This window comes from Kogia breviceps, chromosome 17, assembly GCF_026419965.1.
Source record: "Kogia breviceps isolate mKogBre1 chromosome 17, mKogBre1 haplotype 1, whole genome shotgun sequence".
Classification (NCBI taxonomy): Eukaryota; Metazoa; Chordata; class Mammalia; order Artiodactyla; family Physeteridae; genus Kogia; species Kogia breviceps.
In genome coordinates, this window is record NC_081326.1 from 70,136,776 (window position 1) to 70,163,935 (window position 27,160).

Sequence of the window (27,160 nt, forward strand, 5' to 3'; positions counted from 1 at the left end):
TGCACCGTCCTGCCTCTGGGGGCGGCCTTCAGAAAGTCACCACAGACAAACTTCTCAAGGGACTCGCGAGGTGTCACCGCAGAAACAGGGAGCCCCAGATCTGGAGAGGGAAGGCTTGGCTTGAACCTTACCTCTGCCCTCAACTGCCTGCACCCGTTCACCAGCTCTGCAGGGCTGCTGAGAGAGTTCAAGATCGCGCCTAGGGAGGCATTGTGCAAACTGTAAAGTGCCACGCAAATCAGGAAGTAGTATTATTTACACCAACTTTACAGAGTCCTGGTAGTGGATCGTTGGATCTATTTTAAAAATTGGGCAGTTTGTACCAACTCTGGATCAGACTTGCATCCATTCTTGGACGAGCCTTCTTTGGGAAGGATGGACACTAACTCTGCCCACATAGGCTATTTCGTTCAGCAAACGCTCGGCGCAGCGGGCTTGTGTCTCCTCCAGCTCCTACGATGCATCTATTCTTGATTTCACACTCCCTCTGCTGGCCCGGAGAGTGGTCCCCATTGGACAGATGAGGCAGCTGAGGCTCAGAGAGGTTGGGCGACTTTACCACAGTCACACAGCAGGGAGAAGGCACGGTTGCATCTGAGGAGAGGCTATCTCTCCATGTCCTGAACATCTGGACACTTGGTTCAGGGCAGACACTAACACAGGAGGTGTCTTTTTAGGACTGAAAACATCTCCTGAGTGGAAACCTCAAGAGACGGCACCAAGGTACAGCCCTCACAGAAAAACGACAGACACACCCAAACAATAAAATAGCTCTTTTTTATTCACTTTGATTCGGATGATTGGAAATGTTCAACAATAAATTAAAAATAAAAAACACAGCAGAAGCCGAGGAAGGCAGACTCTTGCCAACTTCATTCAAAAAGCATCCAGATGACAAACACTTAGCTGCAAAACATGGGAGCGAGGCAAGGGGGGCAAAGAAAGCAGATTTTAAAACACCACCAACCAACCCGACAAGATTGCGAAGAGGAAAAAGTGCTCAGGGAACTTTGGCTTTGACGTGAATTCAGTTAAGTGCTAACGTGATGGTGCACCCACGTCCATCCCACCGGGGCCCAGTGAGGGCTCCCAGGTTAAAGCTGATGTCTGGACCAGGACGCTGGGGAGGAGGGCGACAATGGCAGTTCAGAAGCTGAGCAACGGGGTCAAGTTCAACACGAGTATGGACCTCTGATGGTCTGGGAGGGAAACAGGAGGCCAGAGGCTGGCTGCTTGCAGGAAATGCAGTGCTTTGGGTAAGGACAATGTGATGCTGCTTTGCCTGGCCCGCTGTTCCTCCTACACCCTCTTCATTTTTTTTTTTGCAGAGGTGTCGTGGACTGCCCCCCAGGAGGGCTCAAAACTTGTTAGCCCGGACCCCAGGAGAGGATGACCAGCCAGTGGCCTGAGGCCAGGTCTGCTGCAAACTAGGTGTCCATGATGGACACAGTGACGTCCCCGAACTCTTTGGAGGAGGACAGTTGCCAGAGTCCCTGATGGCACATGGCTGGAGTCCAGCCATCTTTGGCTTCCCTGGAGAAAGCATTTCCGACCACAACCATGAGAGGGAGAGTGAGCTCCTCTCAGTTTTCCATTTTTCCTTTGGGTTCAGGCTGCCTTGAAGAGAACAGGTAAAGCAAACATCACAGTTCTAAATATTCTCTGTGATCCTATTCCACCTTTGATCCAGAGGCCCAGATTGCATCGAGGTAGGATTGGCCTCTCGCTGGCCCTTCTGGCCACAGCAGAGCCTGGGATGCCGTCAAGTCCCTGAACCCACCCCCACTCCCCGCGACAAAAATCGCCTGCCCCCCTTCTAACCTGGCTTCTCTCTTTTAGGTCCTATTTCCTTGCATCTGGCTTCTCCCACTAAGCCCAGCCCACGTGGTTTGCTGGACGATGCCTGATGAAGCCAGGGTTTCAAAAGGCACCAATTCAAGAACTTTCTTCTCTTCCCCAGATGACTACAAACCCACCCTCCTTTCTTCCCCTACAGGTGGGTGAGAGCAGGGGCTCCAGGGGTCGTGTGGCTGCAGGCATTGCTTTGCTGAGGCTGAGAAAGCAGCCTCCGCACTCCCTGTGGGAGTCAGATGTCTGGCCTGTCGGTGACATCTTTCTCCCTCATCAGTTCAGCCTTTCGAAGGCTTCAGGCTCAGCACTGATTGCTGCAGGCTTCGTGCCCGGGCCTGGTTTCCAAGGAGCTCTCTGTCTACTCCGTGGACAGAGCCCTGGGCTGGGACCCCGGAGCCCCCGGGGAGCCCAACGACGTATACTGTCCATGCAAGAGCTTCCTCGTGTGGGTGCTTCTCGTCCTCCAGCTGATGGCCGAATCCCCGTGGGAAACACTCTCGTCCAGTTCTCGGCCACCTGGACCCCAGAATGGGCCCCGCTGGTTTAAGGCAACGGTGCGTTAATCCTGGCCACAAAGGCTGGCTGGGTTCGGTTAGGTGGCCGTTGTTAAGCCACAAGACGATGTCTGCCCCAGCTCTGGGAAAGCACGATGCTGTCTCCTCCACCGGAAGGACGGTGTGAGAAGGCCAAGGTTTCAGCTTGCCGGGGGCCACCGTGGGTAGCCTGAGAACGAAGCCCGGTGGTGAGAGGCTTATAGTCCGAAACCTACACCGACCACAGTTCTTTGAGAGGCCGGGTGGGCCTGGCTGGGAAAGCCCACCTCTGGATATTATACCGTGGAGCCCAGAACACCCTATTTCGCCTCAAAATCTGTCTCACGACTGGTTCACTTTTGCAATCACTCTCCTTCCCTGGCGTTGCTGTTCTCACCTGTCACGTGGGATCCAAGGGCTGAAAGGTGTCTCCCAGTGCACAGCCTAGTGGGAAGGAGAGGGGGAGTGGGGAACCAGGCGGCCGACCCAGGTGGCGTGGAGCTCGGCCGTGGACACCTGTCTGCTCTGGGGACCTGGCTCAGCACATCCAGGAAAGCTGAGTGCTCTCTCCGACCCCATCATCCTGAACAGACTCGGCTTTCGGGAGAAGGGGAGAGAGCTCAGGGGTCAGCCCACACAGCTCCCTGCGCCAGTGTCCATTTCTGCAAGGCTTGTCCCTGGGATTAATCAGCCGACCAACACGTTCGCTGAATTCTTCACGTCAAGTACTCCCGTGAGCTCTAGCCTCTGAGGATTTATGTTCAGAATAATGACCTCACAGCAATTTACAAGCCTTTTATCAGTCAAGAGGGTCTTCAATTTTGCAGAATTTTAAAGCTGGAACAGGTTTTTGTTTGTTAGCTTTTAAAAAACACTTTCTGGATCCTGAGTCTTTGAGAATCAAATAAAAACTGGAACCTCTCCCCAGGAAAATACTCATCATATACAGGGACTCAGGAGAAAAACAAACGTGGTGTGTGACTTCTAGGGATGCTTGTGAATGCCCGTTGCTGTCTGTGGTCCGTGACCTTCATAAGTCCTCCCTCCCCATTTGCAGAGGGAGAAGGTGAGGCTGGGGAGGGCAGGGCTCATCCAGAGGGCTGCAGGGAGCAGCGGAGGCGGCCTCCCGGCTGCCCAGACCGGGACATGGTCACAACTCCTCAAAGTATCAGTGGCCTTTTAGGAAATGCTCTTGACAGAAAATACGGGCTGTTTGTTTGTTTGTTTGTTTTGTTTTGATTAAATGTCAGCAACTGGAGCCAAAAATCACTGCCCTTTTACGCCTGTGACTCTACTCCCCACCCGGCCCCAAGACAGTGCCGCTGGGTTTGGCGATTCCTAGCCTGAGACTGAATCTAAGCCCGTAATGAGAAAGAAGGAAGGTAGGACTGGAAGAGAAGGAGGTACAGAGCATTCTACAAACCTATCAACCTGACACCCCAGGATCTGTCCACCAGCAAGCCCTCAAGCCCTAGACACCACGGTACCCCAAGCCTGAGGATTCCTACAAAACTGGCTTTGAGCGCCCACACCCCAGCTGCCAACTGAAGCGAGAGCAATTGAGTCACAAAGTGCAGATGATGTCAGCTGAATTTTCAAAACAAAACAATAAATAACCGGGAAGGCTGACAAGGAAGAAAGAGCAGCTGGGACGTGAAGGATGAGGTATGACTTCTCCCCTCTGATGGTCACGTTCCTAGGATGACCCCGCAACCCCCAGGACAACACACAGGTGGCCAGGAGGGATCTGGGCCAGAGCCTAGACCCCTGGGGGAAACTGCTGGCTGGTGGCGGCCTCCTGCACAGCTCTGGAAGGTTACGGGCACCAAATCCAGCAGTCTGTGAAAGTAAGAATGGACGGTCCGTGGCTGATGGGCCTCTGGATGGGGCCGAGTATCATCCGAGCTTTGTTCCAACTCAGATACTGGCTCAGGGAACTAGAAAACTGTCCCCAGCTACAGAGTAAGGGGAGTGCACTGCTGCGGTCCCCTTGCCCAAGTCGGGGCTTTTGCCTCATTTCAGCCAAATGCACGCATCTCTCTCAGCTCTTTCCCCGATACAAAGGCACACGGAAGGTGTCAGATCTGCTCTCAGCCATCATGATAACCACGAAGATTGATTACTCAAGGGAACAGCAGCTTGGGAAGGAGACATCTGGATATTTAGAGTCTCTGAAGACCTTTGGGGTGAGGAGCCCTCCTGGCCACCGTACATGAGCTTTGGGCAGACAGGGGGAGGGGCAGTGGTCCCACCATGTGAGGGAGGCCTCACATGGCTGTCCTGGGGGTCGTCCTCACCCAGGAGCTTCCCAGCGAGAACCAGAGAGCCGGCCCCGGACCCCTCAGCAGAGGAGAGTCTCTGTGCAACCTCCCCGGGAGACCATCCTCTTCTTTAGAATGTGGGAATCTTCGGATTGAACCTCTCCCCAGTCTCCCCACCTTCCCCGGCCAGGAACGGCAGCGAGAGGGGTCTCCCCACCCCAGAATGGTTCGGAGACTTGCTCTGCAGCCCTGGCAGGGCTCAGCAACCTTGCTGAGTAGACGCTGCCAAACGTTGGGGCGCAAGAGGCTGCGAGGGGCACCTGGGCACACCCCTGAGGCTGGCCCTCCAAGTTCCCCGAGCGCGATGGCTCCGGCGAGAAGCTGGGGCTGCATGTGGAGAGGCGCGCTCCGGTGCGTCTGTCCGTAGCGCCTCACAGCGTCATCTTCCCTTAAAGATCCGGATTTTGTCGATGGATGCCAAGGTGGCCGTGACATTGGACTCGAAGTCCCCGTCGTGCACCCCGGTCTTTCGAAAAGCCCCCGCCGAGGGGTTGTTCTCCCAATAGTGGTGCCAGTTCCCTTTGCTGTCTGCCCCGAAGCCGTACAAGTCCACCTGCCGGGGCAAAGCAAAGGTGAGAAGCGGACCGCAGGGCTGCAGGTGGACCCTCAAACAAAGAGAGCCTGCACGCGCCCCCAGGATCTGTAAACACCCCTTTCAAGGATTCAAACCCCTCTCCAGGAGCCTGGAGCTCTCAGAGGCCTGGTGAAGCAAAGGCAAGTTGAGTAAAAGTCAAGTCCAATGCCAGAAGGCACGGTGGGAGGCTACCGCTTGTGGGTGGCCCTGAGGGTGCTGGGTCCGCCTCTGGGGAGGCACAACCTCTTCTCCACGGCTTGAGGAGCAGGGCTTCTGAGCCCAGCAGCCTGCCCCAAAGCCCAGCTCTACTTGTTGATACTTCCTGCAAGTGCCAAATCACTTCCTTCTCTGAGCCTCGCCTTCCTCATATGGAAAATGGGGCCAAGAGTGATGACCGCAGTGAGGTGGGCGGTAGGTGCTGACCCTTGTCTCCCTTTGGGCTAAAATCCATCGGATCCAGGGGTCTTCGCTGTTTGGTGGGCGGGGCGGGGCGGGGGAGCTTCTTACGCACGACAAACTTTTCCTGAGCACTTATTCTGTGCCAGGTGCTGCATTAAATCCATCAGAGTTCAGGCGGATGCTGGCGCCATCAGGGATACAGGATTCAGGTCTCAGGCCTTGGCGCTAAATTATAACAAGCACCAACCGAGCCCCCGTGGGGGACAGGGGCTAACGCCGGGGCTCCCTCAGCACCGAGGACGGAGGGGCAGGAGGCCGGAGAGAGCTCTTTCGAGCAAGTGACGAACTGGGTCATGGAAAATGAGTAGAAGGTGACCAGGAAGGGACGGGAGGAGGAGCTTCCAGGGAGAGGGAAAGCTATGTGGGCCGCAGCATGGCAGACAGCTTTCAGGGGCGGGGACCCACCAGGGGCAGGAGACAGCTCCGTGGCAAGTACAGCCTTTTCCGAAGAGGCCAGCAGGGACACGGGCCCTCCCCAGAGCACGCAGGAAGGGATGGGAGGGGCATTTCTGAGGCAGAGGCCCACGGGCTCTTTGACCAGCCAGCTGGAGGTGGGGGCTTGGTGGGGAGATGAGAGGCAGGTACGGTTTCTGGGGTGAAGGGCAGGCGAAGACGGTGGCAGAACAACCGAGGCAGAGGCGGTGGGTGGGCCTTGCTACCCCTCGACCCCTCCTCCCTCTGATGTCCACTGACGAGCCTGATGGGGCGAGGGCGGCGGCGGGCTGTACGTGGCAAGAAGGGACAGCGGAGTGCCCTGCCTGAACGCAGGGCCAGGGAAGAAGCACGGGGCGCCGTGGTCCCCCCGTCCTGCTTCACTGTCCAGGGGCAGCGAGCACCCCAGATCACGGATGGAAACCCAGGCCCAGGCTGGCGGACGGCGAGGCGGGTCCACCATCGGAAACGCACGGTTGGCAAAATCACTGATTCTCAACCTCGGTGAGCAGTGGAACCCCTGGGTGCCAGGTTCCCAGTCTCAGGAATTCTGGTGGAAGTGGGCTGGGCTGTGGCCTGGGGGCTGGAATTTAGCTCCACAGATGATTCTGACAAGCAACTGAGATCGAAACCACAACCCCAGACAGCTCTCCCAATTATAATATACTCCTGGGGGCAAGATATGCTTATTTTGCCCCCAGATCAGATCTGAGCTTCCACCTGCCAGGCCGGGCTCTGCCTTGGGACCTCACACACCAAGAGAACACGGCTACTCCCCAAAACTTCCTGTGTGGGAGACAGTGCAAGGCTCACCATAGAGACAGGATGGGAGCTTCTAGAAGAGACAGGCTATGCCGGGGCCGCGAGTGGGGACGGAGGTCTGCCTGACTGCAGGCACTCTCGCCGCCCCTCTTGAGAACACAGAATGAGGAGCCCTAGGTCCCTGACCCCCTGTGGGGGGGCGGGCAGGCATGGGGGAGGGGGTCCTACCTCATCACAGATGTGCAGTGAGAAGATGACCGAGAGGATGCCGGTGGATGGGTACCGCCCGTGGCCCTGCAGCCAGCTGTCAAAGACGTATTTGATGAAGGCTGGGTGGTAAATCAGGATCTGCGGGAGGGGAGGACACAGTGAGGGGTCTCGAGAAGGATACCGGGCATGTGTTAGGTGCCACATGCTATTGTAACCTCAGGGGACCCTGTTGTGACTGGAACTCATAACCCTGCACTCGGGGTGGGGGGGTTACGTTCTAGTGGAGAAGATGGACCGTGAACTAAATCACGGAGACACAGAGGATGCTAGAAAAGAATGATGAGACTATGGAGAGAAACAAAGCGCAGAAAGGAGGTAAGGCACTGGGGTGAGAAGGCTTGCAGACAAGGTGACATCTGAATTACAATCAAATGAGGCCAAGGAGTGGGACATGAGGCTGCAGGAGAAGGTTCCAGGAAAGAGCACGAGCTGGGGACAAGGACACTCCTGTGATACTGCAGGAAGGCACCGAGCCACCCATTCCGCCGAACATGGGCCTGAATGATCTCCAGTCCCTAAAATGACCCCACATGCCAGGTCTCCCTCTCCTCATGTTACAGATGAGGAAACCGAGGCTCAGAGAGGCTAAGTGACATGCTCAATGTCACGCAGCCACCACGGGGAAGACATCAGCTCCAGCCATACAGTGAACTAGCTGTGTGTCTCTGGGCAAGTTACCTGACCTCTCTGAACCTGATCTCTCCACCTACACATGACAGTGTATGCAAAGGTCTGGTGTGGTGGACACTTCATTTCCTTCATCCCTTGGCCCTTTGCCCACGTCTTAGCCAGCCCCATTCCAGGGCCCACTGGGGAAGATGCAGATATGGAGACAGGTGACGAGGTCTGGCTTTGAGATGCTCATGCTGTAGGGCAGTGGTTCTCGAACAGCACCAGCATCCCTGGGGGGCTTGTAAAAACCCAGCGTTTCTGATTCAGCCGATGTGGGGTGGCCTGAGGATCTGCATTGGTGACAAGCTCCCAGGTGGTGCTGCAGTTCCAGGGTCCAGGCTTAGGTAACCTCTCCAGGGTTCGCCTCTCCACTCTCTAAGTGGGGAGCCACCCCCCCCACCAGCCCGGGGTCCCAGGGGCTCTCCGCCGCCAGATGCTGGCAGAGCGGGGAGATGGTGCTCTCTGTCCTCGTGCAGAGCCTCGAAAGCGAGGCTGAGCTCAGAGGACAAGGCACCTGAGCCTTGACTCACCTTATTCTTTTTCACCTTGATCTTCGTGGGGACGGGAACGTAGGTGCTGCGGGAGGACAAGGCAGGTGGTTAATGTGGGAGGGGGCTGGAGGCCTGGGCATCAGCTAGTAGGGGCAGCTGGAGAGGCAGGTGGGGCAAGCGGGAAAGCACACTCATTCCCCAAGGGACCCCACCTCCTCGCAGTGGCCCATTATGGACACCAGAGGGCGATCGTGGCTAATTCGAGGACCTTCTGCTGCCTTATGCCGCCTTCTCCCAGAAAGTTTAAGAAGAGGGATTGCTCCAAGCCAGTGCACACAGCACAAGAAGCACGGAGCGGGGCCCACAACACGCATCCCCCGCTGCTGGGACGCTGGCTGATAGGCTCACAATGGCCCCCTTTTCATCTGCAAGATTTCACGTGCCCCCAAGATGACGGTATAAGTGCCTGGCCACCTGGCCTCACGTTGCTTCTACCTCGGGTACAAGTCACGTTCCAGCCTGTGGGACCAGGAGGAAGGAGCTGGAAGCTGAGCCCTGGCTGATCCAGCTCCTCCCCTGCCTGAGGCAACCTCACTGCCCTCCTCCTCCAAGCACAGCCCCCCCCACCCCCCACCCCGGTTTCCCGCACCCAAATCCCTCGGGCTTCCTAACCAGGCCTCAGACAAGGAGGCTTGGGGCCATCTGGGCACTAAGCCACTTCTCTTCAGGCAGGCGCGAGCCTGGCTCTGCGTAGGGGCCAAGCCTCCGGGTCTCCCTGGAGGATGGAGGTCGTGTGAGAAGGACCAGCGGAAAATCACCGAGATCCGTGCCAAGTGCCCGGAACAAATCAGAAGATGTGAGCTCCTCGGTCGGTGCTCAAGGCAGCCGGAGCCGACGTGTTCCTTGCCCGCCCCCCAGCCCAGCCGGGGCCATTTTGATGGTTTGAGAAGCGGGGGTGGGCAGAGGCTGTCATCAAAGGGGAGCACCCCAGAGACGAGGACGGGGTCAGAACTAACACGTGCTGTATCCTTTCCAGCGGGGCTCCCTCTCCCGAGGGGTTTTCAGGGTGTCTGGGAGGTCTATTCGGGGGAGCAGGAAGTCACGAGGAAGAGGAAGGCCGGAGCTCCGGGTGCACCGGGGTGATGGGAGGAGGGGTACCAAGAAGAGCCGGAGGGTCTGGAGGCGGCCGGGAGACTGGGGCTCTGCCCTCCGGGAGGAGGCCTGGGGAGGGGAGGTGTTCCGGGGGAGAAACAGCACGAGCGTGGCTGTAGGGGGTGGAACAGCATGGCGGGGGGGCTCAGAGGCCCTCACACAGCAAGGACCAGAGGCGGGACAGGCCGTGGCGTTCATCCAGACGCCCCGAGGGGACGTACTGGGAGATGGTGCCTGTGGTGGTGGCGCTGACCACCCACTGCAGGTCGGTGGTCTTGAAGGGGACCAGGACCATGCTGACGTTCTCCGCCAGCTCCCGGAAGCTCTCGGGGTACACGAGGTGATGGGTGGTCTTGCTGCCCACGTCGGCCTCAAACCCTGCCGTGGGGGCCTTGTTCATCCTGGGAGGGGAGGGAGAGAGGACAGGCGTCACACTGGGGCACCGATTCTCGGCTCCGCGAGGCTGTGCCCCTTTCACCGGGCGCCAACTTCCGCATCCGTAAAATGGGGGCAATTGCGGCACAGCCCAGAGGCCTTTGCTACTTTTCTCATTTCTGATCTCGCGTGAGCCTGACCATCGCCACCGTCGACGGCCTACTCCGCCCCGGTCCAGTGACGCACATCACTGACCCTTAATGATGACGGCGTCCAGTACGTACTTTATGGTCCTATTTTTATGGCCAAAGAAATCTGAGTGCAAAGAATTTATCCCAGGACACAGAGTAACCCAGAGGCAGCCTTGAACTCGGGGCCTGTCTGACCCTGAACCTGACTCTTTCCCCCTCACCATGGACATTCCCACTAGACACCAGGTACACTGAGGCTCCCTGAGGCCAGGTGAGTGGTCTAAAGACATAAAGTCAGAGACCACAGAAACAGGGGATGGTTCTAGAAGGTTCCTGTGCTTCTCATCTGAGTCACCGGTGCCCCTGGGTCGGGTGATTGGTGTGGGGACATGACAAGAAACGCGGGAGAGACACGGGGCATCTTCCTGGAATATCCGTTTTACTCGGTGACAGGGAAACATATTTTATATTAAAAGTATATAGTTATGTTATGGCCTAGATGGCAAAACAGAGATGGCTTTTATTTTATTTATTTTCTTTGGCTGTGCAGCTTGCGGGATCTTAGTTCCCAGACCAGGGATCGAACCCCGGACCCTAGCAGTGAGAGTGCCGAGTCCTAACCACTGGACCACCAGGGAATTCCCGGACAGGGGTGGATTTTAAAGATTAAACAAGAGTCCTCAAGTTAGTCTTGCTCTCTGTCCAGGCCTCTCAAGGCCAAGCTCCCAGCCCCCTGGGTACCTCTGTGTACGGTTTCCTCTCTCCATCCAGAGAGGCCCTGTTGGTCCACCTTGCAATGCAGATGGGGAAACTGAGGCCCAGGGGGGGCAGTGAGGGGCCCGGGGTCCCCAGGTAAGGCTGGGCACACCCGGACTGGGGTGTTGACCTCCTGACGCTGAGCCATGACACCCCCTGCAGCTCCAGAAGCCCGGGGGGCAGCAGGGTGGCCTGGGGGGCGAGGGGCTGGCGCTCACCTGAGCACGAAGTCGTGACTGTCTATCTGAGGCCCGTACCAGGACTCCCTCAGGTTGCCAGAGTTGCCCACGACGGCACAGCGCCGGCAGCCCACCAAACTCTTCTCCAGCAGGGGGTCCACGTTCCCGGGCACCACCTGGAACAGCTCCTTGATGGTGTCGTTCAAGTTACTGGGCTGCTTCTCCCGCTGGAGCCTCTGTGGGCAGAGGACGCAGGACACAGTCAGCCGGGATGTGTTACCTCTGGCCCCCGCTGCTGGGCCCCGAGCCCCCTGCGGTTGATGACCCAGCCCCTCCCGAGTACCCTTCTCTCCGCCGGACACCTGGAGATGCAGGCGGCTCAGACAGCCACCTCCCCTGCCAGGAGCCCGAGGGCCACTCAGGGAGATGAGAAGGCAAGAGATCATTCACTCATTCTACAGAGGTTTATTGAGCACCTGCTATGTGCGAGGTACAGCCCTGGCCTCGACGCAGTGAGACTGGATGGTATGAGTAAAGCACATGGGAGAAGTGTCGGGTGACCCTCCACGCCCGCCTCCCCTCTCTCTGTTCCCCTCACCCTCCCACCTCTCAGCTCCCGCAGCCCCAGGACCACCGGGCTCCAGCCAGACCCAAGAATCAGCCCTTTGCCGGATGCATCAAGGAGTCCAATGTCTGCTTAACAAATTGTTTTCACACGCACACCCAAGGTCAGCTGCCCTGGGACCTCCACAGGCGGAGGCAAACACTGGGTTTATCCTGAGGGTGACCAGCCACCTGGTTGGCCCATGGGTCTCCCCAGAAGCAGGACTCTCGGTGCTAAACGTGGGACAAGTGGGTCGCCCTATTGAGCCCCTCTCTCTGTACACCCACGTCCGTCCACTGCCTCAGGGGGAGCTCGGCCACGCTGCACGGTGACCACTCGCTGATGCACATTTCTACCTCACTCAGAGTGAAACCTGGAGAGATTTCCTAAGAGGCATCGCATCTGCCCGTGTCACCAAGCCCCAGGGCTGTGTCACTTCAAAGGCAGACGAGAAAGGATGCTCTGGGGCCCAGGTCGGTTGAGCACGTGTCCTGAATCCAAAGCAGGATTTGAAGCCAGGCTTTCATAAACCCACCTTGAAGTCTCTCCCACAACATCACCCCTGCCTCAGAGCCCTGGAACCTTGACCTTTGGACAGCCCAGTCCCTGAGCTTGGGGAGGGTTCACTCCCAACCCCAGGGACAGGAGAGGGGCTGGGAGAGAAAGGTGAGGCCAGCAGCTGCTCTGGCCACCGTCTGGGAGGTCAGTGATGGGGGGATTGCGTAGGGGGATCCCCGGGCACCCGGTCCCCACCTGGCATTGGAGGAACCAGCATGCCCAAGGAGAGGCACACCAGGAGACCTGCGTGGTCCTCTAGATAAAACCACCTAGCATCTCCTCTAGCCTAAGACACTCGCATGCTGTGGGAGCCGCAGGCAACGACACCAGGACCGCAGACACACTTCTGCTTAGAAACATCACTGGTTACGATAAAAGCAAAAGGGAAAATAGCAAGCGCTGGTGAGGACGTGGAGGATCTGGAACACTCGGGCTTTGCCGGTGGGAGTGTAAACTAGTGCAGCCGCTGTGGAAAACTGTTTGGTGGTTTCTCGGCAATTGCGTTCCTAAATATTAAAATGAACTGAAATCAGGGAACTCCCTGGCAGTCCAGTGGTTTGGACTCCGCGCTGAGGGCCCAGGTTTAATCCCTGGTCGGGGAACTAAGGTCCCACAAACCGCAAGGTGAGGCCAAAACAAAAACAAAACCCAAAACAAACAAACAAAAGAACTGAAACCAGGGTCATGAGCACGTACTTGTTCACTCGTGTGCATTGCGGCATTACTCACAAGAGCCAAAAGGTGGAAACAACCCACGGGTCCATCGACGGATGAATGAATAAACAAAATGTGGAACATCCAGACAATGGAATATCATTCAGTTATAAAAAAGGGACATTCTGATATATGCTCCCAATGGATGAATCTTGAAAACTCTTACGCTAAGCGTTATTTCACTGGCTTATTTGCCGGACACAGAAGGACACATATCGTACGATTCCCCTTACAGGAGATACTAGAATCGCCAGATTCTAGCATATAGAATGGCGGTTGCCTGAGGGATGAGAGGGGTGCTGAGGGCGGTGGTTATTAACAGGTACAAGGGGCTTTTGTTGGAGGTGATGAAAGTGCCAGGTACGGGTCGTGGTGATGGTAACCCAACCCAAACATGCAATTACTGCCCTGGAATGGCACACTGATAAAACAGTTGATAAATATTATGTTATGTATATTTTATCACAATAAGACAAAAACTATAGCCAGATTAAACACCTGCGCTGATAGGATCTCCTGGGGCAGCTCCGGGCTCCTGAATACACGATCACCTGGGCTAATGTGTGACATCTGGGCAACAGAGCCATTTCTCACAGGCTCCCAGGAGATGCTGCTACTGATGCAGGGACCACACTCTGAGAACCCCTGGGATCGAGGACCACAGCCAAGCTGCCCGGCAGGGACCTCCTCGGAGGCCCCCAGCCAGGAAGAGCCCTGACAGCGTGAAGATGCGCTCAGAAGCAGAGAGTGTCCTCCATCCACGCCCTTACCTCGGGGAGCATGGCACTGTATGCTGGGTTAAGGGAGCAACACGGTATTCTGCAATCCAGCGCTCAGCAATATTTACTGAGCACCTACTATGTGACACATGTGCCTGCTTTGCCTCAGGGGCCCCGGGGTTTGAAGGCTCACGGCCGGCGGGGGACGCATGCTGGGAGTGCGGCATCACGCTGTCCCGTCCACCTACTACTGACTTACCCCTCTTTAACGATTCACTTTTAAAAGTAAGTTTCTTTTTAAAGGAAATCTTATATGTCTGCCACAAGCGGAAAGCAAGAGTTACTTGGCAGAAGTAAAACAAAAAAAAAATCTGTCTGGAAAAAAAGGAAAGTGTCCAATACCATGAAAACAAAACCACTTTATTCGATTCCAGCTCCATCCGGTGCTTTGCCCAGGCAGGCCGCCCTCCTTTGCTCGGACCAAGACGGGCAGGTGTTGACGAGGCACATCGCGAAACGAGCAACGACATTGAACCCCTGCAACTTCAAAGACGGAAAGAGAATTGAAGCCGAATGGCTTCCTTGCCCTGAGCGTGATGCGACGCGATGCTCTTAAAGGCCCTTTCCCACCTGCTCACACTTCAGGGACCTTGGCTCTGTTTCAGACCCTCACTGGCAGGAGCAGACATTGAGGCCCAGAGAGGAAAAGATCTAGGCCATGGGGTGAGTACAGAGCTGAGGAGAACTCGGGGGCAGCGGGCTGCAATCGAGCCGTGTTTCTGGGGATTAGGGCCCTAAAGCATCCACTCACCAGCTGGGGTAGATGAGGCAGGTCAAGTACCGCTATGTCCCTGTCTTCCTTGGGAAGGAAATTTATGACTTCTCTGCCTTTCGTAACTGACCACGGACGTCCCAGAGGGCTGCTGACATGCACGCCGGAGAGAAAGGGCAGAAGTTCCAAGACACCCTTCTCCCCTCTCACTCTTCCTGACTCGTTTCCAAGCAGTGTATTTCTTTGTCTACCATCAGCAGCAGTGGCTGCTGCTGGCTGTCAGAGGCTCCCTGAGGAAGCCTCACGTCTTAAGGCAGAGCCTGGAGGCAGAGGCTGAGTCAGCCAGCATCACCTCCCGGCTGCAGGACACGGGGGACTTTGCGATACCCAAGGCACCTGAGCTGTCAGCCCCCCAGCTCCTGAAGGCTTCTTCCTGACTCCCCCACGCCTGCCCTCCCTCCCACGTGGGTCTGGAGGAGCGGCGGGTGGACAAGAGGACGGGAAACCCGGGGGCCTTGGGGCGGGCGGCCGGGTCCCAGGCCTGGCTCCGTATGGATGGCTGAGTGACCTCAGTCAAGTCCTTCCCCTCGTCCTGGAGACAAAGCAGAAGAGGGAGAAGACACGAGGGGTCTGAGTAGGTCTGGGGAAGAGCATGTCTAGGGCAAGTCCCTCGGACAGCCGGCATCTATCACCTTCTGCGGGCTCCCTGCCAGCCGAGCACCCTTCAGGGCATTTCCACCAGGCTCGTCATACTTTAAAAGCAGGGGCTGTGTGTTTGGGGTCCTAAATCTGGATCTGTCAGAGATTGGCCTGGCTGTCTGGGGGCCTTTATGCAGAGCTACGGCGCCTGCTGGAATTCCCAGGGTGGTTTTTATTTCTATATTCTGTGTCTCCGTCTGGAGGGGACGCGAGTGCTTGTCAGATGTGGTGTCCTGATTCTTTATTCAAAACATGTGGTCTGTGTGCTGTCAAGGAACCCAGAAGCTCTAAAGCCCTGCTCCTTTCTGTTGATTTCTATTCATGAGAAACCTTCTCCCCTTCCTTCCTACCCTGCAAAAGCCCTTCCAAGAGGCTAAACTCCAGCAAAGAAGGACTGCACGTAAGGGCTGGGGTGGGGACGTGGGAGGACGATTTGATGAAACGGGAAGAGCCACATGGGAAAACATTCAGCCTTCATAAGTGCTGAAAGAATGCAAATTCATTTTTCCTTGCCTGTTAAATCAGCAAAAATAAATAAAAATGTTAAAACCTAATGTTTGCGGTGCTATAGAGAAACGTGGTGAGGTACTAGTATTACCTCAATCTGAGAATCTGAGATGAAGAGCTTCCTCAAAATCACTCTTGATAAAATATAAAAAGTCAGGAGCAAAACCCAGGGACCCTGGGTGCCTATCACCTATCACCCTGCCTTGTGATGGTCTGTTTTCCCTTCTCTCCCAACCATCCCTGCAAGCTAAAAAGGGAAAGCTGTTTTTTTCCATCTCAATATGTTGGCGTCTAATAGATGCTCAAGAAGTCTTCAGTGAATGGATATTTCTCACTCCCCTTCAATCCACTTTGCGCTCAACAACTAGATCAGATCACGGACCTCCCCTAATTAAAATTCTACAGTGGTTTCCTGTTGCACTTAGAACAAACCCCAGACTCCTCACTGTGGGTGTCGCCCACTCCCAGACCTCCCCCGCTCACGGCCACACACAGCTCCTCCTCCTCCTCCTCCAAGACACCGAGCTGACGCTGCCCCAGTGCTCTTGCACCCTCTGTCCCCGTGACCGGCAGCACTTTCCCCAGATCCTCCCACAGCTGGCGCCCTCTGTGCCTTTGGGTCTCAGCTCAATTGCTGGCTGCTCAGAGACCTCCCCGATGAGCCCATTTACAGAGGCCCCTGCCTCAAGTTTCTCCCTATCCCAAACCCCTTTGCTTCTCCTCCGAGCACTTCTATCTGAGCCTATCTTGTTTATTTGTTTCTTATCTGTCTCTCTCTCTGCCAGAATATAATGCCATGAGAAGGATCTGGTTTTTTATTTGCTTCTCCATACCCAGAGTGGGTTAAATAGTGGCCTCTAAACAGATTATGTCCAAGTCCTAATCCCTGGAACCTGTGCATGAGACTTTATTTGGAAACGGGGTCTCTGCAGATGTAATTAAGGAATTCAAGATGAGGCACCTGGAGAAACCGACCCCGCTGACACCTTGAGCTCAGGCTTCTGCCTCCGGAATCGCGAGAGAATGCGTTTCTGCTGCCGTAAGCCACCGAGCGTGCGGTCACCTGTCACGGCAGACACAGGGAACTGCTACGGAGCCCTCTGCTCTGACTTATAATATAGATAGTAGATCCTCAATAGCAGAGGCTGAACGCATGAACGAACGAACGTACGGGTGACCGGTGTTCTGACTCCTGCCAAGCGCCCTGCGGGGCCCCCGGTGTACACTTGCACCTGAGCGTTTGGCAGCCGGGGGCCGCCCACATCTCTCCCCCAGACCCACACTCAGCCCCGGCTCTCACCAGCCACCAGTTGTAGGTGTCTTCCTCCAGGAGCGCGTTCTGGGTCGTCAGCAGCGGCTGCAGGGACCGGTTGAATCTCTCATCGAACCAGGAGGACACCCTGCGCTGCCCGATGCAGCGGGCGCAGGTGCAGGGCCTGTGGGGGTAATTCACGAGCCTCCGGAAGTTCTCGGAGAGCTCGAGGACCATCTGCTTGGGGAACCACGCGGTGGCCACCATGGTGTGGGAGTAGTTCAGGAGGAAGGAGGTGAGGAAGATGAAGACGATGAGGAACGTGAGCACTTTGAGGGTTCTTTTCCTCGTGGTCGCCATTGCTGCTTTCCTGGTGGGGGGCCTCCCAGGGATGGGCTGCAGGAAAGCACGCCTAACTGCGGAGGAACTTCCAAGCAAGATCCCAGAGACAGAGGCTCGACTGCAGGGCAAGGCGGGGACCCCCAGGGAGCCTCAAAGCCTCCTATGGCCACTGCTGCTGGGCAACGGCCACCTGGCTGTGCCCGACATCACCCGTGACACTCAAAGGCTGAGTGGACCACTTGTGGCGGAGTGCGTCTGCCGGCATATAATTTGTCTTTTCAGGAAATGAAGTGGCCTGCTTCGTCAGCAATGCTTAAACAGCCGATGACGTCTCCTGGTGAAGCTTTAATCGAAACTTGATAACAGTGATTTCCCTTCCCATCCAAGGGGGTCGAGGGGCAATTAATCCTTGTGACAGTCCAGGGTCCCTTGGAGGTGAGGGCCTCGAAGGAAGGGTCGCGGTACAGGACAGGGGCAAGCTGTCTTTGTCACCGCCCTCCAGAGAAGATGGTGTGTGACAATCCTTAATTAGAACTTGGTCTTGCCCATGCTGTCACCAGAGATGTGGCGGTGAAGCAGCCAGCTTGACAAAGGCACTGAGGGTTGTCTGTCATCTGCACAGAAAAGGAGGAAGAAAACAGGATGAACTTCTATTACTTTTTTATAAAAAACATTTCTCTCTCTCCACTTCCTCCCATCATCTTCCGTTCTGCTGGCAAGCCAACGTGGCAGGTGGTACGGACAAACAATTTTTTACCCTTTTGAGCCTCAGCGTGTGCATGTGTACAGTGGGACGTTAACGCCTATTCTTCAAGGTTGCTAAGAGACACAGAAGGTGGCCCACCCATCTTTCCTGCAACCAGAACCTAGTACATTTAAGAATCAGACCTAAGTCTGTGAAATGAGTTCATAATGCACATACAGTGCCAGGTACACAGAGATTGCCAAGTACATGCTACTTTCTCTCTCCTTCACTCTCTCTCTCTCAGATTCTAAAGTTCAACCACAACCAAAGTGGTATGATTAGGGGGTGGCCCAGGCTTCCACCTGGCCCAGGTTCAAGTACTGGTTTACCAGTTGTATGGCTTTGGGAAAGTTAATCAACCTTCCTGACCCTCAATTTTCCCTTCTGTAAAGTGGGATAATAATAGCTCCACTTACAAAATGGTTATGAAGATAAGACAAAATGCTATATGCTGGGACTTCCCTGGCGGCGCAGTGGATGAGAATCTGCCTGCCAATGCAGGGGACACAGGTTCGAGCCCTGGTCCGGGAAGATCCCACATGCCGCGGAGCAACTAAGCCCGTGCGCCACAACTACTGAGCCTGTGCTCTAGAGCCCACATGCCACAACTACTGAGCCCACGTGCCACAACTACTGAAGCTCACACGCCTAGGGCCTGTGCTCCACAGCAAGAGAAGCCACCACAACGAGAAGCACGTGCACCACAACAAAGAGTAGCCCCCACTCGCCGCATCTAGAGAAAGCCCGCGCGCAGCAACGAAGACCCAACGCAGCCAACAATTAGTTAATTAATTAATTAGTTTTTTAAAATGCTATATGCTGAGTTTCTGGTATTCATTAAGTAACTGCTAAACTTTCACTTTCCATTTTCAATGTGCGAATGAATATTCTTGGATGAGCCACTAAGAGCCAAACAGGATGGTACATTCATACACATCTATTTCCTCAGATGACTGACAAAGTATACCGTCAGCTAGACAAGGGTTTCCCAGGTTGTCCTAAGAAGAAACAGAGATTCAAAGAGATTAAATGACTTTCCCAAGGTCATGGGGACAGCAAGAAGCAGGATCTGAACCCAGATCCACAACCCTCTGACTCCATGCACCTGGGGGGGCCAGTGTACCAGAAACAGAAGCAGGAGCTCTGCCCTGGACGGGACACCCTGTCTGTAAACTGGGCTCCGGAGGACCATAGTTGGAGGGGTACAGAGAAAGCTGGGAGTTATTTCATCAAAGAAAGCAAACCAGGACTCCTCAAATGCTTGTAACACAAGTTCCCACACCTCACTGGCTTTCCGGGCTTCTGCAGAGTGCAGCTGTGGTCACACCTCTGCACTTGAACGTGATTCCCTTTGGTACTTGCCTGGAACGTGTCCCTATCTCTATTTGTCCGATCAATTCCTTCCCCATCCTCAACGTGTAGACTATCAACAGGCAGGATATATTTTTTTCCAGGAAAGCAACAGTGGAAGGGAGATTGATTACCTTTTTGGTAGAAAGAGGGGCAGCTCAAAAATCAGATTAAATCCACAGTGCCTTCCTGGAGGCAGCCAGGGCTCAAGATGTGCTGCTTCCACTGCTTCCTCAACACCTCAGCCCGGGTGGCAATGTCTCTCCATCTGCCTGCTGCTCCACTTTCTACTTGTGACGACGTGACTTGTGCGTAGAACCTAATGGCGTCTAGAGTTGTCCCTTCCAGCTGTCCCCTGCTTCTCCATCAAGCACCAGCTCTGTCATCTGAGTTAGATTAACCTGCTTATCCTCAAGGGCGGGCTCTGATTTAACTTGGCAGGCGGAGTGTTCCCACCCCTCCTACCGCAGAACCTGGTCCAGGGGATGCATATGGAAGCCTAATTCATCTGGAGCGAAACTCCCGACTTTTTGCAGTGGTGGGGAAAGAAACGTTCTTTTGCTCTGGCCAGTTTGCTGTTTGGATGCGAGGTCAGGGTCGTACTGGACGTTTTGCTAGCTCACTGGAAGAGGCGAACTGTGTTGAACACCCAGTCACTCCAGCCCCGCAGCCCACCCTGTGCCTTGACTTTTCAAGGGCATGAGAGGATAAATCCCCTTTATTGTGTAAAGCAGATTCTAACTTGAAGCAACATGACTGACCCACAGGTCATGGTTGCTCCTGCCTCTGGGCACCTACCCAGACTGTCCCCACCGTCCGGAAAATCCACCCCACCCCACTTGGCTCTGATTCATTCTTCAGGGCTCAGCTGGCACTGATCCTGGAGGGAGGCCTGCCCACTGCCGGCCTGAGCAGGGGCCTCTCCTGGCCCCCACAGCATCCTGGCTCCACTCTGCCTGTGCTGTGTACTTAATCTGTCTCCTCCCTGAGCTGGGAGCTCCAGGAGGATGGAAACTCAGTCCCACTCATTGTTGTGGCCCGGAAACCGGGAACACACATGGCATGAAGGAATGCAGAGGTGAATGAAGGGAAAGAACCACCAATTCAGAGTGGAGATCTGAGCAAGAAAGCACAGACTATGAGTCGGAAGATTCTGATTCTCATCAGGTTGCACGACCCATTTGCTGTGTGACTGTGAACAAGTTACCTACCCTCTCTGAACCATCCCTTCAACGGGAACATGGGGCTGACAACACAGGTTCTGCCCACTTCTCGAGGCCATTAACCAAGCAAGATCTGTCCATTCACGTGATCCACTCGCCGCATATTTGCTGGGGCCCTGAGCTGTGCCAGGCTCTGGGCTGGGTGGTGGGGGACCCCTCGTGAAAGATTCTAAGGTGGGAGCTTCCCAGGCATCTGCAAGGCTCCAGTGCCTTTGGGAGAAAGGAGGCCGGTGTCCTTGGATCGGCGAGGAGCACGTATGTGGCATGTATGTGGGTGGGTTCGAGGGTGTGTGGGACTCAGAAGCCACGATCAAGACTAAGTTTCTCTGAGGGACATGGAGACCCACTGGAGGGTCTAAGCAGAGGACTCACATGGTCTCATTACACTTGTCTTTGTCATGAGCAGGGCCCATGATGCTCTTATTGACTCTGTATCCTGATGCCAAGGGCAGAGCCAAGTTCACTGAAATAGATGATTACTGAACCATGTTGATCGAATAAAATTCTGAATGAGAGGTTAGGTTCCCTACAATGTCCCAGCTCCACAAGAGATATTAATGTTCTACACTGACGCTGGCGGAGGCCGTGGGAAGGTGTGGTGAGACTTGGGACCGCCGAGGTACAGATTGGACACCCTCCTGCCGTCCAGCTGGGACGTCCTGGTAGCTGCACCTCTGAGGCCAGGGTGCTCGTTCTGACCCCACCTACCAGCAGACACTTCCAGGCTGGCGTCAATTAGCACTTTTGAAAGCCCCGGAAAAAAACTGCAGTGGAAAAGCAAGAACAGCCCTCCACCTTGCCCCGCAGCCCCACGGAAGAAAGGAGGAACGCGTGACTTTCTGTACTCTGTGATGTGAGGCAGCCTGGTACACACGGGGAGCGCCAGCCCTGGCACCCGGAGATGGAACTGAGGCCAATACAACGTGGGCCACAGATCTCCGCGTGCCAAGAGTGCGGCCGGCCAGGGACGGAGGCTGGCCAAGCCTCCCAAAACAAAGAGGACGAGGAGAGGGAGGCGGGAGGAGGACACAGCCCGCTGTCCTGTCTGCAGAGAGACAGTCATCTCACGGCCACAGACGGGAGTTCTGGGAGAGGCACAGAGGACGTGGATGTGACAGTCTAGCGGGGTCACTGCAAAACGCTGACGCAAGTTAGTGCCCTTTCAAGAACCCAGAAAGTAAGGATTCCCCAAAGGAGGGTCTCTAATGAAGATATACCCCCCTACCCCACCAATAAGGACAAGGCAGCAATTACCAGCCACTGCGAGAAGAGCTGTTTCCAATACTTGGAAAACCAAATGAACGGACAGTATGGGTTTGTGAATGTTTATTGAATGCCTGCTGAACTGCACAGTAGTTCTCACAAGGCTGGGATGCCCTCCTAGCTCTCTGCATAGCCTCCTGCCCTATGACTGTTGGTGAAATGACCGAGTGAATGCTAGGTTGTCGGTAATATCAGCACTTCTAATAAAGAGCTTCCATGACCGTCCTCCACGGGATCCTCATGTCATCTGGGTGAAATGAGCCATCATGCTTATTTCCCTGAAAGGAGAAACTGAGGTTCAGAGAAGGCAAGTGACTTGTCCAAGGTCACACAGCGAGATGGAGGCAAAGCCAGCGCTTTGCACCAGGCTTCTGCTTCCTCTCCTGGGCTGTCCTCTGTAGACACAGCTAATCGTTCTACTTCATCAGGACTTGCTCTCGTTTTCATTTCCTTTCTTGTCATTTCTTTGGGTTTGTAACCTGTCATCTTTTCAGCTTCCTGAGATGGATACTACCTTGTCCATCCTATCTTCTGCTGTGTCTAATCTGTTTAAATTATATACTATATTCATTTCAGTTGTATTTTTCAGTTCTAGAATTTCCATCTGAGTAATTTTTTAAAATAAGTTCTAGTTTTCAGGTGAAAATCTGCACCTTGTCATCTATCTTCCTCCAATGATCCATCACAGTTATTTAAAGATCGTCTACCCTCATGACATTTGGGGGAGATGTGGGTCTATTTCTGTTGTCTATTTTCTCTCCTTATGTCTCTTTGGTCATTTGGCTCTGTCGCCTGGCAACGGTGGATACTGCAGGTGCTGGAAGTGTAGCCGTTGAGGATAAGGCTGTCCTTATTCAGGGAGGAATGTGTTTGCTCCTGGAGCTAGGCAGAGCACCGTGGGCACATGACCTTGTTCCAGTTGGTGACCAGGATGATTGGGGCCACACTGTGTCTTCATGATGACTAGTTATTTCTGGCTTGCCCTCATTTACAGGGCACAGCCCTTCTTAAAGGAAAGCTAGGATGCCTACCAAGAGACCTCTTCCTTGCACGTTCTCACTTCCAATTTCTGTCTCCCCTACACTGTGAGATTGTCAAAAGCTCAGTCTAGCTTTTCAACCTCTCAGCTGCTGTTTCTAGCTTGTTTCCTTAGGCTCTGGTCCCACGCAACTTAAATTCCGGCAGATGCCTTGAAAGGAAAAAAAGGTGCGGAATAATGACTCCCTTCCTGTGGTTTCTGTTGCTCTAGGTTCTTGGCCCCTTAATTTTAGCTGATTGGTAGTCCTGCACTACATTTTTATTTCATTTCTTTACTATTATTTTTTATTTCCAGCCTCGTGAGACTGCTCAACACTGAGCTGCTTCTCTCCGTCTGTCCCCTGGAGCCTCCCACGAGCCAGGGCATCCCTTGGGCAGGCAGGCGGCAGGAAGCATCAGGCTCACCCCCGACCATTTCTCTCCTTCCGGGGGTCTTCGTCCCTCAAGTCCTGGCTGCCTGGTTGTTCTCTAAAACCTTCGAAGAGCTGAATTTCTATCTTATCCGGCTCTTACAGTCCTTGGTGGGATAAGTGGTCTGACACAAGCTTCAGCCACAGCCACAAGTGGAAGGCATGGAATCTTTTCTGTGCCACTCTGTGTGCTTGGTGAGGCGTCCTGCACATGATGAGGGCTTGGTGAATCCGGAGAAGGGGGAGGGGCAGAGACTCCCCAGAGGTGCCAGGGCAGAGCTCCTCGCACCAGCTGAGTGAGCAGACGGTGGGAGGGAAGGAAACGAACCAAAACGCAGAGGGTTGCAGCGACAGCCTCTCGGCCACCACTTCCCAGTCCCCGAAGAGGCCCAGCCCCATCTGCTTTCACTTTGCTTCCTCACACAGCAGCTTTGGGAAACACAGCGAGGGTGACTTGCTGGCTCCACTGTCCTGAGTGAACATGGGGAACAGTGGTGGGGAATTAGCATCTGTGAACTCGCTGCTCACTGAAAACTGGATCCCACCACGTCCTGGCCTCTGGGGTCCTGGACGGCTTTACGTGGAGGCACAGGGTGACGTGAAATCAGAACTGACTGGTGAAGGGCCCCCAGACCTTCCATCAGAGAAGAACAACTCTGGGGGAGTGGCCAAGATGGTGGAGTAGGAAGACCTTAAGTTCACCTCCTCCCATGGGCCGAATAAAATTACAACTATTTACAGAATAACTATTGATGAGAAAGACCAGAATCTAGCAGAAAAAGGTCTTCTACAACTAAAGACATAAAGAAGGAACCACAATGAGATGGGTTGGGGGGGGCAGACTTACATTATATTCAGGACCTCAGGTAGGCAACCCACAAACGGGAGGGTTATTTCAGCTGCAGAGATCCTCCCCAAGGAGCGAGGGGTCTGAGCCCACACTGGCCTCCCCAGCCTGGGGGTCCTGATACAGGAAGACGAGCCCTCAAAACGTCTGGCTTTGAAGGCCAGCAGGGCTTGCTTTGCGAAGAGCCACAGGACTGTGGAAAATAGAGCCTCTGCTCTCGAAGGGCACATACAGACCTCATACGCTCCGGGACCCAGGGCAGAAGCAGTAACTTGAAAGGAGCCTGGGTCAGACCCTAATGCTGATCTTAGAGAGGCTCCCAGAGAGGCAGGAGGCAACTGGAGCTCACCCTGGGGACACAGACACTAGAGAAAGCCTTTTTAGGAAGCTCGTTCTACCACGAGGACACTGGTGCTGGCAGCACCATTTTGGAATCCTCTCTATAGCCTATTAGCACCAGGACCCAGCCCTGCTCAACAGTCTTTGGGCACCAGTACTGGGGGGCCTCCAGCCAAACAACTAATGGGGCAAGGTCACAGCCCCACCCACCAGCAGGCCAACACACTAACTCTGAGAGCCCCAGGGCCCTGCAGCTAGAGACCCTGGAACTCAGCTCTGCCCATCAGCAGATTGACACTAGCCCCAGGAGGCCTTGGGCCCCAGCCCAGCCCACCAGCAGGCCCACACCAGACCCAGGAACCTTCCTCCCACCCACCACCAAGCCCCAGCACTGCCCACCAGTAGGCAGACTGACACCAGCTCCAAGACACTTTAGACACCTCAGCTAGCTGCCCTGGGATCCAGCCTCACTTACCAGAGCCGGCTGACACCAGCTTTGGGACACCCTGGACCCTGCAGCTAGCCATGTCAGGACCTGACCCTGGCCACAGCGGGATAACACTAGATCCAGGAACCATGGACCTGCAACCACTCACCCTGGAACCCAGCTCCATCTACCAGTGGGCCAGCACTAGCCCTGGGGTCCCCTGGGGACCCACGGCTACGTGTCTCATTACCCAACCACTCCCACCAGTGGCTGGCGCACTCCATACAGTGCAGGGCCTGGCAATCCCCCAGACTGGGGGCCACAGCCACACCTACCAGGCCACCCACAGTAGTCGGCCCGCCACAACAGAAAGACCCACACAGCCTACATAGGGGGCCCTCCTAGAACATATAGCTCTGGTGATGAGAGGGTAGCGTGCTGCCAGGACCCATAGGATGTCCCCTACAAATGGCCACTTTTCCAAGGGCAGGAAAAACAACCAACCTACCAAATAGATAGAAATAAAACTAGCACATTAGGCAAAATGAGGCAGCAGAGGAATATATTGCAAAGAAAGGAACAAGACAAAACCCCAGAAGAAGAACTAAGTGAAGCAGAGATAAATAATCTACCTGATAAAAAGTTCTGGTTGATGATCATAAAGATGGGGAACCAGGCTCCCAACTCAGGACGGGCTTGGCCCCTTATAAGGAACCGGCTGTGTTCACGCAGCTGCCCTAGCGTGGCTGTTTCTGCACCTCCCAGGGCAGGAGCTCAGAGGGCGTCATGGGCCCAGACGGAGCCATCAGGGGTTGAGGTGGAGAGGTCAGAGGTCAGGAGTTAGTCCGGCTGCCGCAGCCAGGGGTTGGGAGCCTGCAGGAAAATCCTAAAAGCACCGAACCCTTTGCGGCGCAACCCAGGGGCATTACAGGCGCTGCCAGAGCTTCAAGTGCCTAATGTATAAAATGGGGTTAAAAACCATCCCTGCCTCTGAGGGGGCCGCATGGGGCACGAATTAATCTATTATCAGGGGCCACCTTCCCTTCATGGAGGGTCTGTCCTTGCAGACCCTGTTTCAACCACAGTACTGGACAGTCACACGGCACTGGTACCAGCTCCATCTTTCAGAGGTGGGAACAGAGGCCCACAGCTGTCAATCGACTTGCCCAAGGAGCCGGGATTCTGGGCAAGGGAAAGCCCAGCGGGTGGTGGCCCAGCCCTGAGCCCTGCGACGTCTGAGCTGAGAGAGAGGGACAGTGACAATCTGCACTCCACGGCGGCAGCCCGAGCACGGAACAGGGTTTACGTGCGGCCAGTTCGGGGCCTGGCAGGCAGCGGATGTGAACCCTCCCTTCCCGGTTTTGTTTTCTCCCTGGTCAGCTCCTCCAGCCCATCCCCACCCTCTGAGTCATACACGAACTTGGCAGCCAGGCCCCCCCGGCCCGTCCTGGGCCAGCTCCTGTGCCGTCTCAGGAAGGACCGGCCTCAGCTGCAGCCAGACCCAGGTCCCTCCAGAAAACGTCATCCAAGAGAAGCCCAGCCTGGGGCGGAGAGGCCTGCGAGATGGCCCGAGCCAGGGACAGGCAAACAGGCCGTGACAGAAAGTAACACAGAAATCCTGCCTGACTTTGCAGCCGCCCCGCTTGCCCTACAGATTTCACACACTTAAGGCCGAGACATCAGCTCTTGCCTAGTCTCCGGCCTGCAGGTCTGCCATCCAGATTTTGACTTTGCGAGCCCCACGCGCAAAGCATATGAGCCAATTCCTAGAAATTCATCTCTGCATATACACACACAGCTATTGTCCTGGTTCTGTTTCCCCTGGAGAACCAAATGATACGGCCTCCTTCAGGGCGACAGGGGATGGAGCCGGCTGGCACCCCAAGAAAGTGGTAGCGGCCGGAGGACTGCAGGATGGGCCGGTAACTAGGCAGAGAGGGCAGGGGCCCCCGGGCAAAGGAACCTGCAGGTGCAAAGGCCTGTCAGGAGAGCAGGTGAGTCCGAAGGAACTGAAAGAGAGAAGGTCAAGTCAAGCAGAAACCCAGAGAGGAAGATGCAGGATGGGGCTGGGGGCAGGCAGGCAAGGTCTGGCAGCCCCCTAAGGGCTGGAGCCACATCCCAGGCACCGTGGGAAGCCCCTGCAGGGTTTGAAGCCGTGGGGTCTCCTGATCAGGCTCCGGGAGGTCCAGACCTGCCTAAGTCACGCCAGTTGGAGGAAAACCAGGAGTGACGGTACAGCACCTCCTGCGGTGCCACTCCTGTCCCTGCCCTGCCTGCCAGGGAGGGCCGAATGTGTGCAGCCAGGCCTTCCGGGGTCTCGGGAGGTGAACCGG

At 55.3% G+C, this 27,160-nt stretch overlaps 1 protein-coding gene across 1 annotated transcript in view; it reads right to left on the reverse strand.

Moving 5' to 3' along the window:
- Positions 1–758: 758 nt before the first annotated feature.
- ST3GAL1 (ST3 beta-galactoside alpha-2,3-sialyltransferase 1) overlaps positions 759–27,160 on the reverse strand; it is an 81,729-nt gene continuing 55,327 nt past the window's right edge. The window contains exons 3-8 of the mRNA XM_059043073.2: positions 16,892–17,799; positions 11,058–11,254; positions 9,739–9,918; positions 8,405–8,450; positions 7,161–7,280; positions 759–5,258 (exon numbers count right to left, since the gene is read on the reverse strand). Of these exons, the coding sequence (XP_058899056.1) occupies positions 5,085–5,258; positions 7,161–7,280; positions 8,405–8,450; positions 9,739–9,918; positions 11,058–11,254; positions 16,892–17,203 (1,029 nt within the window). The 5' untranslated portion in view covers positions 17,204–17,799 and the 3' untranslated portion in view covers positions 759–5,084. The remainder of the gene's footprint in view (positions 5,259–7,160; positions 7,281–8,404; positions 8,451–9,738; positions 9,919–11,057; positions 11,255–16,891; positions 17,800–27,160) is intronic.